Source organism: Meles meles, chromosome 3 (genome assembly GCF_922984935.1).
Source record: "Meles meles chromosome 3, mMelMel3.1 paternal haplotype, whole genome shotgun sequence".
In the NCBI taxonomy this organism is placed as follows: Eukaryota; Metazoa; Chordata; class Mammalia; order Carnivora; family Mustelidae; genus Meles; species Meles meles.
This window is the reverse complement of record NC_060068.1, coordinates 87,520,684-87,537,052: the sequence shown is the minus strand read 5'-3', so window position 1 is coordinate 87,537,052 and position 16,369 is coordinate 87,520,684. Positions and strand designations below refer to the sequence as shown.

Below are 16,369 nucleotides of genomic sequence, written 5' to 3'. Positions count from 1 at the left end.
TAAGAATTGTGCCTGCTTGGGGCGCCTGGGTGGCTCAGTGGGTTAAGCCTCTGCCTTCAGCTCAGGTCATGATCTCAGGGTCCTGGGATCGAGCCCCACAGGGGCTCTCTGCTCAGCAGGGAGCCTACTTCCTCCTGTCTACCTGCCTCTCTGCCTACTTGTGATCTCTCTCTCTCTGTCAAATAAATAAATGAAATCTTAAAAAAAAAAAAAAAAGAATTGTGCCTGCTTTTCATCCCATCCTTTATAAATCTATCAAACAGGTTTACCAGTTTCTTACCTAAAAATCTGTAACCCACAGCATCAAAATCCTGCCTATGTTAACGAACAAGCCAGTAAAATTAAATGGAAACCATTATATACTTTTTAGGAAAAATTCATCTGTATTAACCTCGCCTCCAGGGGAAATATTGCTGTGAACACATTTTGCACTTTGTTAGAATTTCTTTGGTTTTGTACTGAGCAAGTCTCCTTTGGGCCGATGTGCGTCCACATCCCCAGGTTCAACATAATGTGGTTTAAAGTGGCCGCATCATTAACCTTTGAAAAATGGGGGAAGTCATGGAAAAATTAACAAAGAAAACGTGTGCTGTAACAACTGCTGTTAGCAAAATCAAATCCTCTGCTGAGAAATCATGGGGAAGAGATTCTTTTATGGGGCGTGTTGGTTATAGAATGACAAAGTAAGATTTCCATGATTCTTTGATTTTTCTGTTGCTAAATTGGGGGGTGGAGTGGGGGTTCTTAAAAGCTTTGCTTGGAGGGTAGTTTAACATCTCCCCCTCTGTCCTTTCCCTCCCTCCCCGCCCCAAGGTGGTGCTTATGAAGTCAAACAGCATCGATTCTTCCGCTCTTTAGACTGGAACAGTTTGCTGAGACAGAAGGCAGAATTTATTCCCCAGCTGGAATCCGAGGATGACACAAGTTATTTTGATAGTATGTGAATTATCTGATATAAAACATTGTTTGACCTTTACTTTGTAGAAAATTGTCTCCACTTAGGGTAGAACCCTCCAGTCTTGAACCTGTGAGTTCTTTGATATAGGAGCTCCTAATTACTGTAAAGGCTAAAGTAAAAGCTGAAATGCTGAGTAATTGGAACCATGCCCAAACATTTCCCTGCAGCTCGGTCAGAGAAGTATCATCACATGGAGACAGAGGAAGAGGATGACACGAATGATGAAGACTTTAATGTGGAAATAAGGCAGTTTTCCTCCTGTTCACACAGGTTTTCAAAAGTAAGTGAAATGTGGCATAAACATGCGGGGTCTTCCCAGAGAATCTCCCTCAGACCCGATAGTGGGCATCCCTAAACAGCTGGACAAGATCATAAAAACCACCTACAGTGTTTTGTGGCTTGGGGTCTCCTATACTTAAAACTCCTTGGAGTTTCGGAAAAGTGATTGACCCCCACCATCCTGATAATCCAGAGTTCCTACCAGCTTGTTACACTCTCCAGAGATGGGTATGGTTTTTTTTGGAGGCCCAGATTTGGACTTGGAGTACTATCTTCAGAGAACACCATAGCCATATATATGCAGACCTCGCCCTGCAGGACGGAGTCTAGTGCAGTGCCAGGCAGTAGAGGAATCCCCCACTTCTCTGATGCTTCAATGAAGAACGTTGAGCTAGAGTCCTTGTGTACACAGCCCCCTCCTACTATCACAAGAATACAACACAAGGGAGCAGTCAGAGTCCTTGACATCAGCTAGGACCCTTGGGGTAGTTGCTGTGGAATGGGAAAGTCTTGTAGTCAGTAATAGAAAATGTAAGTTACATGACAGAGGCCAGATAAAACCAAGCTAGAGTTTTGGAAACGGGAGAAGGTAATAAAATCAATGTCTGACAAGGATGCTTCTTACTGAGTGGTAACGTGAAAAAATTCTTACCACTCACAAAGAAATCAGACAGTCCTGATACCAGACAGGACCCTAGGAAAATGGAAGGGCATCTGGAGGGGCCCCTTCTCCCTTTTGCGCTTTTCAGTAACTATGCAATCCCTGTTGCCATGGCGTTTTGCGCCATGATTGCTCAAATCTTCTGTACCATGTAGGGCTTATGAATTGTGTGTTTTTGTACATGACTACTAGATAGAGCATATCTGAAAATGGGCCAGCACTGCCTTCACTGTTTAAAGGAGGGCCATGGGGAGGTAGGGGTCTCCTTGCAGGGTCTGCTGGCCAGCCTGCCCAGAGCCAGAACTGAAGTTTTGCTTACCCTGAGGACAGGCTTTCCCCCGTGCCTGTGCTCTGGCCCATCGAAGCTGGGCCCTAAACTCTGTTCCCTTCCCGCTGTTTCCTTTGCATTAGTCACCCTGGGCCTCACCACAGTACACGATATGCCATCTAAGCGCCACTCCTATGAAAGCAGCAAGGGGCTGTGTTGCATGGTGGGGAGTGCTTCCTGCCCTGGGCTTTCTGCTCCCGATTTTTCTTTCCATCTTTTGTGTGGGACAGCAGAGATCTCAGGTCTCCCTAAGCTCCGCTCCCCTTCAGAAACACTGGTCCCATCTTAGGAAGCTGCCCATGTATGCATGTGATTTATAATCCAGACAAACCCCTCTGACTCAGAACCAAACGTGCACTGCCTTCCCCCACACACACATCTTGAACCAGGTAATTTATTCTTCTCTTCACACTCAATTCCAATTCATTTCTCTCCTCCCTGCTCCTGACTGTTGGTCGTTAAATCTTTTTCTCTGTGATTTTCTTTTTCTGATAGACTTCATGGTTAAAAAGTCATCTAAGATGTGCATTGATCCCGGGGCTTAGAAACCCCAAAGCATCTGTGGACTGTGTTTGCAGATGCAAAGTCCGTAATGAGATAGTGCGGAAGGGTGATGACTTCTTAACTCCCCACTCCAAGGAGAAAAAAATAGATCCACGGCCCATTCATCTCAGGACTCATGTAAATAGCATCGGAAAGTACCTTCTGAATACACGGTCCCAGTTGAATCTTTAGTCGTACTCTCAGATTTTCTCCCCAAGTTTGGGGTTTTTCTGACAAGCTCTTTTGAGAAGGTCGTGATAAACCCCAACGCTTGGCCTCACAGGTTTTCAGCAGCATAGACCGAATAACTCAGAATTCCGGAGAAGAGAAGGAAGACCCCGGAGACAAGACCAAAAGCACTGTGTTGCCTTCCACAGAGACGTTCAGCTGGAGTTCGGAATATTCTGAAATGTACGTGAAACGCCTGTTAAGAGGGGTCGTAAGCAGTCGCTGCTAGTGCAGTGGTTCTTCAGGCTGAGTGGGCATCGGAATCTCCTGGAAACCCTGTGAGAACACAGATGGCCGGGCCCATCCCAGCATGTCTGCTCCCCTAGATTGGGGATGGAGGCCAGGAATGTGCCTTCGGCCTAAGGTCCAGGGGATGCTGTTGCGGCCAGTCCAGAGATCATGCTGTAAGAACCACTGCACTAGACGCGCGTTGGTTAGCCTGCCCTCAGTTCCATTTTTACCTCATTTCTTCCCAGAGTCTCCTCGAACGCAGTTTCCTAGTGTGTATGCATACATGCCTCTGTTTTGTTTTTAATTAAGGCAACAGTTATCCACATCCAACTCTTCAGATACTGAAAGCAACAGACATAAACTCAGTTCTGGCCCACTTCCCAAACTGGCTATTTCAACAGAGGCAGAGAAAGATGAAGCTGCTCCCTGCCCCAGAGACCTGCACGAGGAGCCAGAAAAGCCATCCCTTCCTCCTGCAGAGTGCACTCAGGAGGAGCCCGAGGTCACCACGCCAGCCAGTACCATCAGCAGCTCCACACTGTCGGGTAAGCACCTGGGCGTGCTGCCTGCCAGTATCCACCAGCTGGAGGGGTCAGAGCCAGGGTCGGAATCCCAGGCGGCCACCCTAGGTGGTGACGAAGGCTGTTCTGTGCCACTCTGCTCCCTCCTCGGCCCCACGTCTAGGACTCGGGGACATCGGCTCTTATGAACTGAGGTCACCCCTCCCGACCACATGGCCAGAGAGTGAACCCTCCTCACTTCAGTTTGGCCCAAGAGCCCACCTTCGCTTTCACAGCTGGGCTTCGATGGGGTTCTCGGATGGCAGTCAGGACACCCTAGGACCATGTTGTGTTCTCTGTTGATGCAAAAGCGGGTCTCGCACAGTGGTGTGTAAGTCAAAGTTGGGAGTCAGGAACTGTACCAGACAGCGACATGTTCAAAATTACCCTCAAACATGGCTTCAGTCGCCCAGAAGGTACACTACTAAGGCAGCTTTCCTTCCAGTGTTGCAGTGGGTGGTGGTTTCTTGGAAAGAGTTGGTTTTGGTCATGGGGCCATGTTGTGTCAGTTAACTTCCATATATCCACACTAGACTCTTAGCACAGCAAGATGCTCATGCTGTGAGATTCCCAGGTGATCTCCATGCATCTAGGACAAAGAGGGGAGGAGAGAGTGAGAAATACCAACACAATTCAAATTGGTGTTTCATGCACATATGAAAGGATCCCGCTGCAGGTACAAGTTACTGTCCCAGTCCTACCAAAACTCCACAGACATGGGTCACTGTTGGTGAGGCAGTCCAGGGGGATCGGGCTTTTCTCGGAGAGTGCTTTACAGTGTCACTTTTGTGTAACATAACATTCCTGACAGCAGAGACAGTATCTTCAAAGGATTTTTTAAAAGGCTTACTGTGTCATTAGGTGATCAAACTTGCATTTCCCTCAGACCCAGCCAAGAGTACTTAAAATATTACTTGGTTTACAATAACTGTTTACACAGCATATCCTTCCACAGAGAAGTGTGCATTTATGCTTTTTTTTTTAAATGAAACATGGATATGGCTTAGGGTTGCTATGATAAATGTTTTCATTAAGCTATATTCAATATGCTGTATTGATAACCATGAATGATTCCAAGAATTTTTATGAACTTCTTTTTAATCTAACTGAATATTCCCAGCATAACTCTTTTTAAAATCATTTCAAGAAAACACACATTTTACAGCTTAGGTTTATTTCAGCCTTGCTGAAAAGTTTGCTTCTGTGGATCTTTTCATGTGCTTCTGGTTTATCATAGAGAAAAATAACGTGTTTTTTTTTTCTTTCTTTCTCCCTCTTCCCCTCAGTTCTGTTGCCATGTAGTATAATTCCCCTTATCTTTACTTTTTATAAAGCCAAGGGAATAGCGATGTAGAAGTAGTGTAGACACAACCTAGTGGTCCAGGATTCTTAATTCTTTTTTGTTCGTGTTGGTAGTCAAGCCAAATGGAATTATCTCAGTATTTTATATTTCTGGTTACTAAGGTCTCTGTTCCCTAGTTTATGATCATGCTCTGAAGAGAGTGTACTTAGCTCCATTTAAATTTTTTTTTTAATACAGTAGATCGCTTAGTCTCCGTGCCCTGGTCCCCATCAGCAGTGTCGGAGGGAAAGGGAGGGAAATGGTGTCTAAGCAGTTGATTGATTACTTTCATAATTAAAAAAAAAAAAAAAAACTGCTAGGTCCTGCCATGCATTTTGATTAATTGATTCAAACCACCTTTCTGTCTCCCCCATATACACACTAAAAATAATCAAAGACCTTGGGGGCTGTACAGAATAGAGAGATGAGCTGATCTGCTCATGGCCAAGGGTAATTAGGAAATCTGAAAACCGTGACTGTAGTAAAATTAAATTTGTTGATTTTTATATTGCTCCACCATCAAAAAGAAGGAACCCTTGACATTTACAGAACATTAAGGTGACATTATCCACCACTGGCAGAACAGAAGTGCACGCTTATATCCAGGGCTATGCAATGAGGTGGTGGATGCAGGAGGGAGGGATGACAGAAAAGAATGCCATACATTCACCTGCAGACGCTCAGGGAAGTAGAGCTTTACACCTCTTTGTTTTCCTTTGTGACTACATTGCTTTTGAATGGGTGAGAAGTAAAAGTCCTGAGGTCTTGGGTGTATTATTCGCTGTGAAGAGATTCAGCTTTTCATTTTGCATTCGTCAGGGATCCCACCCGCCCAGATTAGCAAGGAGGAGAGCGTGTGACTTACCCGAAAGGAAGCTTACGGTTTTTGAGATGAGGTGTTTGGTTCGTGACACAGTATTTGTCAAGTCCTTGAGCTGTTGATTCCTTTATTTAGAGAGCACAGAGTAGATGGACTTGAGTGAGGTTGTGTTGGGTGGATGGGAACAGGAAGGCTGCTGATCCGTCCCTTAGGATTGTCCTCCTCTGTAGGTCACGTGGATGTCACATGGATGGCTGAATCTTTCCCTGCACCCACAGCACTCTGCCAGATCCCAGCTTCCCTTAGTGAGGACCCCACCTCTAGGGCGGGTGCCCCTTCTGTGCACAAAGGCCAAACTCGAGCTATGCCTTTGAGGGGTACGGTCAGCAGCAGAACAGCAATGTGAGCTAAGCCTTATCCAACCTAACCCTTTCCTCGGCCAAGAGTGTCGTGTCCTTTAAAACCTGTCAACTGGTCTTTCAAAGGGTCATTTGTAATGGTCATTTGTGTCAGATTCTCTGCATGGATTGCAAACCTTAAGGTGATGATCGTCTTGATGGTTTTTAAAGCACAGGGTGGGGGAGGCCTTGTAACACAGCATTTAGAAGTCAAAATGAGATAAGCATTGCTTTTTCTGGATAGACAAAGATAAACTACCAGTGATTTTTAAAGAAGAAAGAAAACTGGTAGTCTGCAAAAGCAAGAGTAGGAAGAACCAGAAGGGGAGGCTGTTCACCTTTTCTCTGCGGGAACTCCACATGTGACTTTGCTCAGAAACTTTTACTCTTGGTGTGCGGTTGCCCAGACAGACATCAGTGATTTTCCATTTCTGTCGCCTCCTACATGGTTATATTCCCTTGAGATCCCCTCTTGAGGGGAGTCCTAATTTTTTAACTAAAAACAAGGAGACAGAAAGAACACCTCCAGTGTCTCTTAAGGGTTAATAATCAAAAATAAAGAAGGCACAGCAACCTTAGAGGAGAAGGGGTCTTACCACGGGTCCCCTAACTTCAGGACAGACCCAATGACACTGCCCAGCGGAAAAGCCAGGAGGATGTCGTGAGCCACTGAATAAGTAGCATAGTGGGTCATAGGCTTTGTCATCCTGTGAGGTTTGCAGAGTGGAGAGTGTAAGGGGGCACATGGCATGAGAAGTCCAAGGTGACAGCTCCGACACTCTTCTGTCAGTTAAAGTGTGGGCCTCATATAGGCGTGTCCTGGGAAGATGGTACGAGGTGACACAGGCATAAGTCTCCATGAGGACGTGAGGTGATGTCCACGTACCACAAAGCAGCAATGTCCACATTATTAAGAGCATTGCTAAGGTTGATCACTAATATCACAGGATAATCATATTAGACAGGGGACGGTCCTGGTGTTGATAAGGTGGTGCTGGTTTCTAGCCTGGCCTTCCATGGGTTGGGAATGAGGAGGAGTTGTCACTACAAGGGTTGTAAGATAGAGATTCTAGAAAGGAATGAGTCTTCTAGGTAAGGGGAGTCACGGGCTGAGAATGAGCAGGCTCGTGGACAGGTAGGGTGACACCTGAATGGACGCCACTTTCCTCTCCCTCTCTTCCATGTCCCCTTTCTCCAACTGGTCATGTCTATAATGTTTGCCTGACACCATAAGGCCCGTGAGCCACAGGGGAGGACGTTTCCCAGTTTGTTCTTCCTTCCCTCTCTCTTCCCCTTTCCCCACCTCTCCGGTCCCAGATTTCCCTGAATGTGTTTATCCCTTCTTCTTTGTGCAGTTGGCAGTTTTTCAGAGCACTTGGATCAGATAAATGGACGAAGCGAGTGTGTGGACAGTACAGATAATTCCGCAAAGCCATCCAGTGAACCCGCTTCTCACGTGGCCCGGCAGCGATTAGAAAGCACAGAAAAAAAGAAAATCTCGGGGAAAGTCACAAAGTCCCTTTCTGCCAGTGCTCTGTCCCTCATGATCCCAGGAGGTAGAGAGACATCTACTCGCATGAAATTGTGTGATGTGCGCATGTGCCCCTCCTTCCCGGGGGTTCGGGTTCGGAATGCTGATGGGGATGCAAGATGGCTAGAGGCAATAGTGAGTGGTAGCTGGTTGACCCAGCCGTCCCGGGAGCTTCTCCCTGCAGGAGCTCCGGGCCTCCAAAACAGCATGTGTCGCTGATTTCTTCTGGCTTCTTTCTGCATCGGGAGATGAGGCAGGCTTCCTTCCCACAATGCCTTCCTTCTTATATTTGTTTTCTTTCCTGTTCTGCTCCCCTCTCCCCACGTTCAGTAGTAAATTTACCTCCTCTGAGATGGGACATCATTTATATACTTTACTGAGCTGCTTATAGCATCTGTGTTGGAAAGCTAAGTATAGTTTTTCCTCATCTACTTAATAAGGAAATAGACGTGGAGGATGTAAGTTTTTCATTTCCGGGGATGCAGAGAGTCACAGACAGCACTGAAGTTCTACTTTTTCCCAACGCTGTCTGTTGAGCTATGCTTCCTCCTACTGGCAGTCAAATCATTTTCTTCCGTGTATTGGAAAACAGAGCTTAATTACAGTTTTGTGGAATTGCAGTATTTTTCCATAACTGGGTTTTGCCTCCACAAATCATCAAGTCCACAGCAATTCCACTGGAAAAGATGAAATACACACCCTAGTGTTGGTGACTTACCGTTCCAATGGCGGCAAGGGAGTGCAAGTAGCAAGTGAATTCTGTTGCAGACGGCTTGCATTGGGAAGAATACAGACCATGTCTAAAAGGAATCATTGATATTTTCAAAATTTCTTGTTTCAAAATTTTCCTGTTTGTGCAGAAAGAAATTTGACAGAAACAAATGCTCCCGTGGGCGTACTGCTCCCTCTAGCATACTCTTTGCTGGGAGACATCCTCTTTAGTACCATAAAACAAACACCTAGTTTGTTTGAATGACTGTTCATAACCCAAAGGCAGTGGCCCCCGAGCAGCTGTCGGGGGGAAGGTAAGTCCGCTTTCGAAAAGTGCTGAGAAGGCCCAAATTTTGGTCAAGTAGAGCAGCTGTTCCATTTGGGAGGGAAGGGATCGGGGACTTGGCTTTCCAGCAGTTTCAATGTGTGTGTGTGTTCACTCTGTCCCATTCCTGCTTGCATGGTTCAAAGTTCACTGCCCACCGGTGTGTGTCTCCTCACCTGGTCTTTTGACCTTTAGAGAAAAGGTAGCCAGCAAAAGAGAAGCAAGATGCCACGTGCAGTCACAAAATGAAGGAGCATGGTAGTGAGGCACTTAGCTTTGTTCTACTTTGGCCAGACCTAAGAACGGGAAGAAATGATAGTGTGGATAGTTTGAGCTCTCTGTGTCCACAGGGGACTCAGAGCATGTAGTGAGGCTTCAGCAGCCCTGGGGCTTAGTCACCTGGCTCCCTTGGGGCTCACGCCTGCAACCTCAGTGTCTTCTCTAGATTGTTCTTGTCAAACACACACCCAGTTTCACGTGACCAGTTAAGATCTGTTTAGATTCATATAGATGGAACAGCGATGGCAACAATTAAATTAGAAGTGTGTTTGCTTCTTAAACAAGAACAGAGTAGAATTGGTATTGTGAAAAGTGAACAAAGTTGTTGTTAAAATTTCTCTATTTCACCTGCATTATCCTCTCAATCGTTGTTAGAATTGTAGGTAACATGAAGATAATCAGTTGTAGTCAGAGTAACAAGGAGTGATTTTTTGAGAAATTGACATTGCCCTGTTGCTTGATCAAAATCACTTCATGAGTACTAGCTCAGTAATACTGTAGAAAGCAACTGGGGCGTTGATAAATGGCTTTCCTAACCATGCATGTTTGAGAAGAACCACGTTCAAGTTGTTGAGGGCAAGATTTGGAGCCCAAGGATCTCTTACTCTGGGCCACACAATATTCTCTGTGTAAAGGCATACTTGAAATTTGTGCATCTGTGATTTGTTTCTATAATTAAAATAAAACGTGCTAACTAGAACTATCACAGCCAGGTAGGAGCTAGGTTTTGGGTGTGTTTTAATTAGAGTAAAGAATTAAGAATTATAACCAGAGAATTCATTGAAAAATGAGTTAAAATAAAGATACTTTTGAAGTTCTCTTTATAGCCTCTGTTCAGAAAGCCATGCTAGTTAGATAAGTCTGTTTATATTATTTCTTTATGAGACATGAATGGGTTGGTCTTGTAGCCAAGCTCTTAGCCATGGCAGGAGTACTGTGGCAGGAAGCATGTGCGTCGTGGGTTGACTGCACGGACGTCTGTGTGATCAGGGTCAGCTTTGACGCCTGGCTCCTTTGTTGCAGATATGTTTGCAGTTTCTCCACTGGGAAGTCCAATGTCCCCCCATTCCCTTTCCTCGGACCCTTCTTCCTCACGAGACTCCTCTCCCAGCCGAGATTCTTCAGCAGCATCTGCCAGTCCCCATCAGCCTGTTGTGATCCACAGTTCCGGGAAGAACTATGGTTTTACTATCCGAGCCATCCGGGTGTATGTGGGAGACAGCGACATCTACACGGTGCACCATATTGTTTGGGTAAGACCATCAGCCTCTCATCCTCCTTCGTTTCCACTCCCACCCATCCTGGAAAACAAATAAGTTGGGACGCCTATCTGCGAGCTTTTTTTCCATTAAACTGATGTTTGGGACCTGTTCATGCCCTTTCCCTTTATGGGGTGGGGGGCATTGAATTTAACAAAAATTAGTACTTTCTCATAATTCTGTCCATTTTTCCTGTTTGTCCACTCTGCATAACAAGCTGGTGGAAATTGTCAAAGATTGTCCTCTTGCCACTTTTCTTTTTTGGGGCTTTTTGGTTTTGTTTTGTTTTGTTTTGATAATCTTTTTTCTGGTCTTCTTTTATTTTAAAACAAAACTACCTTCTCCACTCACCTGAAATTTTGTAAGGAATGGTCCTATTTTAGGATGATGACAGAAAAGGAATAATAACCATGCCTTCTTGATTTCCTCTTAGGAGCTTAGGATCATTTGCTGATAAACTCAGAATATTCTCCCAAAAGAAACAGCAGATGTTAGGGTTGCCATTTGTTGGCTTATGAATGTGTACTCTGTTCTTGGACTTTAGAATGTAGAAGAAGGAAGTCCAGCATGCCAGGCAGGACTGAAGGCTGGGGATCTGATCACACACATCAATGGAGAACCGGTGCATGGACTTGTCCACACGGAAGTTATAGAGCTCTTGCTAAAGGTATTATCTTTTTATGTCCATGCCATACAGGGAAAGCAGGTCATCAGAAAGAACTGGCACCAAGAATTCTCTCCTTAAGTTCTATAGTTCTTCTCTGTGGTACACACTCAGTCTTATCACTGAGAAAGCTATTTAATAGCCTAAGTTTTAAGATAAAGGAGAAGAGAATATGAATTCTCTGGTTATTTATATCATGAAAACCATGTTCTTATATCTGCCCAGTCACTTCCTAACTGAACTTCTTATTCTAAATCACAGATAACAAAAGGTTTTTTGTTTGTTTGTTTCCCATTTTATGAACCTCACATAGTAAAATCTGTTTGGAAATCACCTATCCTAAGGGTGATTTTCTTCAGGAACATTAAGTAAGTTTTATTCTAGTACAATGGAAGATAAAGTGGTATTAAACTATGAGGTCAGATACGAAGGTTCATTCTAGTAGTTGAATTTCCTTTGGAAGATGGAATTGTGAATACAGGGACCTCTGGGTGGCTCAGTTAGTTAAGCATCGCACACTTGGTTTCAGCTCAGGTCGTGATCTCAGGGTCACGAGATCGAGCCCCACGTCTGGTTCTGTGCTCATCAGGGAGTCTGAGATTCTCTCTCTCCCTCTCTGTCTCCCCCTCCCCCCACCATGTGCACGTTTGCTCACTCTCAAATAAATAAATAAATCTTTAAAAAAAAGAATTGTGAAAATAAGCACATATACAATAAATGATAGAAATAGGTAGTAATGGAGGAGGGGTGGTAGCAATCATTAGGCCTCCCCCCCCCCCATACAAATGAATTTGAACGTAAATCATTTTCTGTTTCGAATGTAAGCTGAATAAAGCTTGTAGAGTTAAGATCACAAGAAGCGTGGAGATGAGAGGAGGGAGGAAATCTACACTGATCCTCTCATTTCTGTTGAGTTACTTGCCGTGTCACCTGCTGGCTGTAGGATATAAAGTTAGAGCTCCAAATATGGGTCTTATAAAAACAAAGATGAAGTTTGTGTTTGCCTGTAAAATCCGTTCAGAAAAAGAAGTCTGTGATCAGAAATGCAGTCTCTAATTGGAGGATTATTTTACAGATCCACAGATTTATGGATGACCTCTTGCTTTTTGAGCACCAAGGGGTCTGTAAGGGACTTCTAAAAAGAGAGGTGTGAGCCGTAGCTTCAAATAACCTATAGCGTGTTGAGAGACAGAGCATAAATTCGTATGTGCTATTTAAATAATGTGTATTTAGACGGTTTTCAGAATACGTGCTCTGAGGCCAGTGCCGGATGTAGATGGTAGCTGTTGATAACACAGGAATTGTTATAGTCCTTGCCCTTGGGAAGTATGGGAGATGCAGGAGATGTATGGAAGCACGTAAAGTTTAACTTAGAGGGAGGGCTGTCATACTTTCTCAGAGAATATTCTATGAGTAGAGAGACATCACAGAGAAATTTCATTGAATTGAAACATGAAAGAAAATCAGAAATCTAAGAGGCACTACAGAGAAGTGGGTGTGCTAAGCCTCCCAAAAATAAGGGCAGTTTAATGACTTTTCTCCTTTCCTGTCATTCCCACAGCTAATAGGAATATATTCTTCAAAAAATTAAGGGTCTGGCCTAGGTTTTAAGAGTAGTTAATAGCAGGCATTTCCCAAGGTCCGTTGTAAAGTAGCAGATTTTAAGAAAGTTATTGCCATTTGATTAATTCACATTATTAATCAAATTTGGGTCTTGGGCTCAAAACTGAAGTCTGAGGGGTTGGGGCCTGACGTTGCCGTCATAAATTCCTACAGATTTTCCCCTAACACTAGCCAGCTTTCTCACAAATGCATGTATTGATCACTGGAGAGATAGGACTCAATATTGAGAGAACGCTGCAGGGCCATAGGCAGTGTTGGAAATCAGCTGAAGGTCGTGCTGAACACATAGCAAATCCGACAGAGCCCTGCAGGGCAGATCTTAACTCTTAAAGCTTTCCACATAATCTCAGCATGCACCCCGTACCTGGATATAGGTGGGTACCCAGTAACGGTGGTGTTGAGGTGAACAACGGGGTTCTCCTTTGCCTGCTGTCCAAAAGTTACCGTGGGAGGACCCAAGTACCACACTTCTGCTCCTGTTAATGTCTTGACTCTTGTCTTTGGTATACATGCCATTCAGTTCACCATTCAACATTAAATGGCTCGAGTTAGGCTCCACTTTTAAATGTGCCTACTGAACAGAACAGAAGACATGGCGGGTAAGACCCGAGTTTTTTCGTTTCTTCCTCTATCCTTGATAATATTCTTTATCCACCTAGTGTGCAATAACTCACTCCTAATAAATGTCCAAGAAATGGGAGGCACAGCGGTGTTGCTGACTTGAAGGTCCTTTGGCTGTGAAAGTCCCCTGAAATGACTTCGGGCTCTACAGGGCAAAATTCTAGAAGGGATATACAGACTCCTGAGTCTGACCAGCAGCTTCCGTCACAGTACCTGCTCCTGTGGTCCAAGGCTGCCCCATTGCTGGCTCACAGATCCACCCTTTGTGAGGAAGAGCCCAGGGAAGTTCTTTCGGGCCCCCCCACCCCACTGTCTACATATCCCATATAGAAACCTCTCCACCGAAGAAGCAGGCAGGCAGAGACAGAGGTGTTGTTTATCTATCTCTAAAATGCTTGTTGCTCTTCTCTAGGAGCTCACCTTTTGTTTCATATAGTAAGTCTGTGTTTTACAGGTGAGGTTCTCTCAGTTGTTATTCATCCTGCTAGAGCTTTTTCAGATCTTGGCATTAGCATTTAAAAGAAGGTCAAAGGGATTTGAAATGGTAACATAGTTTGGCTTTCTGCCTTCTTTATAACAGCGTTGTGTTATGTGCCACATGGCTCCAGCCACAGCATATCTTCATATCATTTCATGTATCTGCTCATAAAATCACAAGAAATAATGAACAAATATGTATATGCACATATACATATATATATAAATGTGTGTGTGTGTATATATATATCTTTAGAAAATATGCATTTGTTTCCTTGGCTGAGACATTTGATGATTTTCATAATTTGTTTTATATTTGATATGATTCAGGATTTTTAAAACCTGTTTCTGTGGAATTTGAATATATATTTCTCCTGAAGGTCTCTGGCAAAGCCTCTTGGCAGAATCCAGTCCCATTTGTAACAGTGTGTCCTCCCCTGGTCATGGAGCACCTTCGTTCCTGGATCTAGTCAGAGTGGCTCTGAAATTGCATACACACACCCGCAGCGTGTTGGAGAGCCCTGGCATCTCTGTCACAGAGCCAACTGGAGGATCCTGCCTCTGGTTCATAAAGGAAGCACTGGAGAGGAGCAACCAGTGTAATGAAACAAAAAGGATACAAGGGATTTAATTATCTTCCCAGTGAACTGTGTAATCATGCAGCTTTCTTCCAAATTTAAGCAGCGGTTCTTGGACAAAGCGTGAAGTGAGGGATACCCACGCTGGGCTCCCTCATGCCGTCGCTCGTGGAGCACCAGGGTAGCAGCTCTGTTTTGGTCCCTTGGATGCTGCTTCCTTGACGGTTTATACTTGCAGGCTACTTCGGGAAATGTCGCGGCGCCCTTAGACAAAGGTGGGGGCTGCCATGTGTCTGTTTAGAAATGCTCATAGAGTACTTACTTAGCTTTTGGAATGCGAACGCGAGAAGCATTTTCCATTTAACGTCTTTACCTTTGGTCTCATTGCCCCTCACGACTTGCAGGCAAACCTGCTGGGGGAGCAGGGACTTAGGTCGGCAGTCATTTCACATGGTAGATCCGTGGGATTACAGAATCCTGTGCTTCTCCAGTTCAGCGCCCCACTGGCTCTCTGACTCCCTTAGAGTGTGCTCCTTCACCTTTGCCTCCCCCGCTCTCCTGCCACCAGGAGTTAATCACCTCCCTTCAGCTTTCAGGTTAGCCTTCTCAGAGAACTTCGCCAAAGCAATAAAATCTTTCTCCATCCGCTGCTGTCCTGGGTGAAGTCCCTGTTGAGGCACATAACAATGTGTCTGGCTTTACCTGCCTAATCAGGAAACTCCCAATTCAACCAGGTTCCTTTTTCAGGATAGCATTAGTTTAAATGCCCAGTGCTTAAGAGAAGCCCTAAAACTTCATCAGCCCCTGCTTCAGAAATTTCTTTTCTATGAACTCTGGGGAACTTTTAGATAGTAAAATGAAGACCATCAGATAGCATCATTATTACCCTCCCTACCTATTCATGAGCCCGGAAAATGTGCAGAGCATTGTGTTATGTCCTGAAGGGTCATACAGCAGAGGGCTGTGGGAATAACAGGTAACAGACAAACTCCCATAATCCTTACACCCTGGGAGGTAGGTGCTGTAAATAACAGTGTGTGCCCACTTCACAGATGAAGGAATTAAAGCAGGAGAATGTCAGCTGAGAATGTTAGTCCGAGGTTACCTGCGAAGAGGGAGCAGAAGAGGGTTTGCATCCTGCCGTGTGGTGTCAAAGCACGCGTGTCGCATTAGTCCAACCAGAGTGCCCTATACCTGACATTCTCTGATTGCCAGTAATGCAGACTGGAAAAACAGTCCAATATCAGTCTGCAGTCAAAAGCACAGACTGTGACTATGACCCAAAGTCCAAAGGAGAGATAGCTTAAACAAGGGTAGACAGGGAGGAAGAGTTGGAGGTTACGGGTGGAGAGTTAGTGTATGGGAAGGGAGTGCGTGCAGACAGAAGGGCAAGAAAACTCAACATGCTTGAGGTATGTGAGTAAACAAGCATGGCAAGAGCCTGGGTTTGTATATGGGTTGGGGTGTGCAGGTTGTTTGGAGCTGGATTGTAGAGGATGTGAAGCAGAGCAAAGACATTGACCTACAGAACGTGCAACAGTCCCCGTGTGTGTGAGGCAGAGAAAGGAATATAAAAATAGTCTACCTCAGTAAGCTATCCAAGGCCAACTGATAAGCTCATGTGGAGCCAGACTGAGAGGAAGAGCTCACTTAGCCTGCTGTTGTATTGAGTTCAGCCAGCTTAAAGCAATTTCCCTCCCACCATGCACAATTACACAAATAGTTAATAGGAAAAGTAAACAAATTGAACATTTAACAGTCTGCTGGCCCCTTTTTTGTTGTTTTTTAAACAAGTACCACAGAATTTCTCTTAGAAAAGTTCACTCGTTCTTCGGAAGAAAGTATTGAGGATGAACTGACCCAGTAAGACAAATTGCGCTCAGCTTAGACAGCCCTCCGTGTGGCCAATGCATCCACCAGGTGGCAGGCTTTACGATTCCTAACCTTGTTGGC

At 44.8% G+C, this 16,369-nt stretch overlaps 1 protein-coding gene across 12 annotated transcripts in view; it reads left to right on the top strand.

Annotated features, from left to right (window-relative positions):
* Positions 1-16,369, top strand: part of MAST4 (microtubule associated serine/threonine kinase family member 4) — a 558,512-nt gene that overhangs the window by 529,199 nt on the left and 12,944 nt on the right. For 8 of the 12 annotated variants that reach the window (XM_045999069.1, XM_045999068.1, XM_045999067.1 and 5 more), the window contains 7 exons: positions 814-936; positions 1,126-1,238; positions 3,053-3,180; positions 3,538-3,773; positions 7,704-7,904; positions 10,218-10,447; positions 10,998-11,120. In XM_045999069.1, coding sequence (XP_045855025.1) covers positions 814-936; positions 1,126-1,238; positions 3,053-3,180; positions 3,538-3,773; positions 7,704-7,904; positions 10,218-10,447; positions 10,998-11,120 — 1,154 coding nt within the window. The remainder of the gene's footprint in view (positions 1-813; positions 937-1,125; positions 1,239-3,052; positions 3,181-3,537; positions 3,774-7,703; positions 7,905-10,217; positions 10,448-10,997; positions 11,121-16,369) is intronic. The other 4 variants (XM_045999072.1, XM_045999071.1, XM_045999070.1 and 1 more) reach the window with 1 other exon arrangement.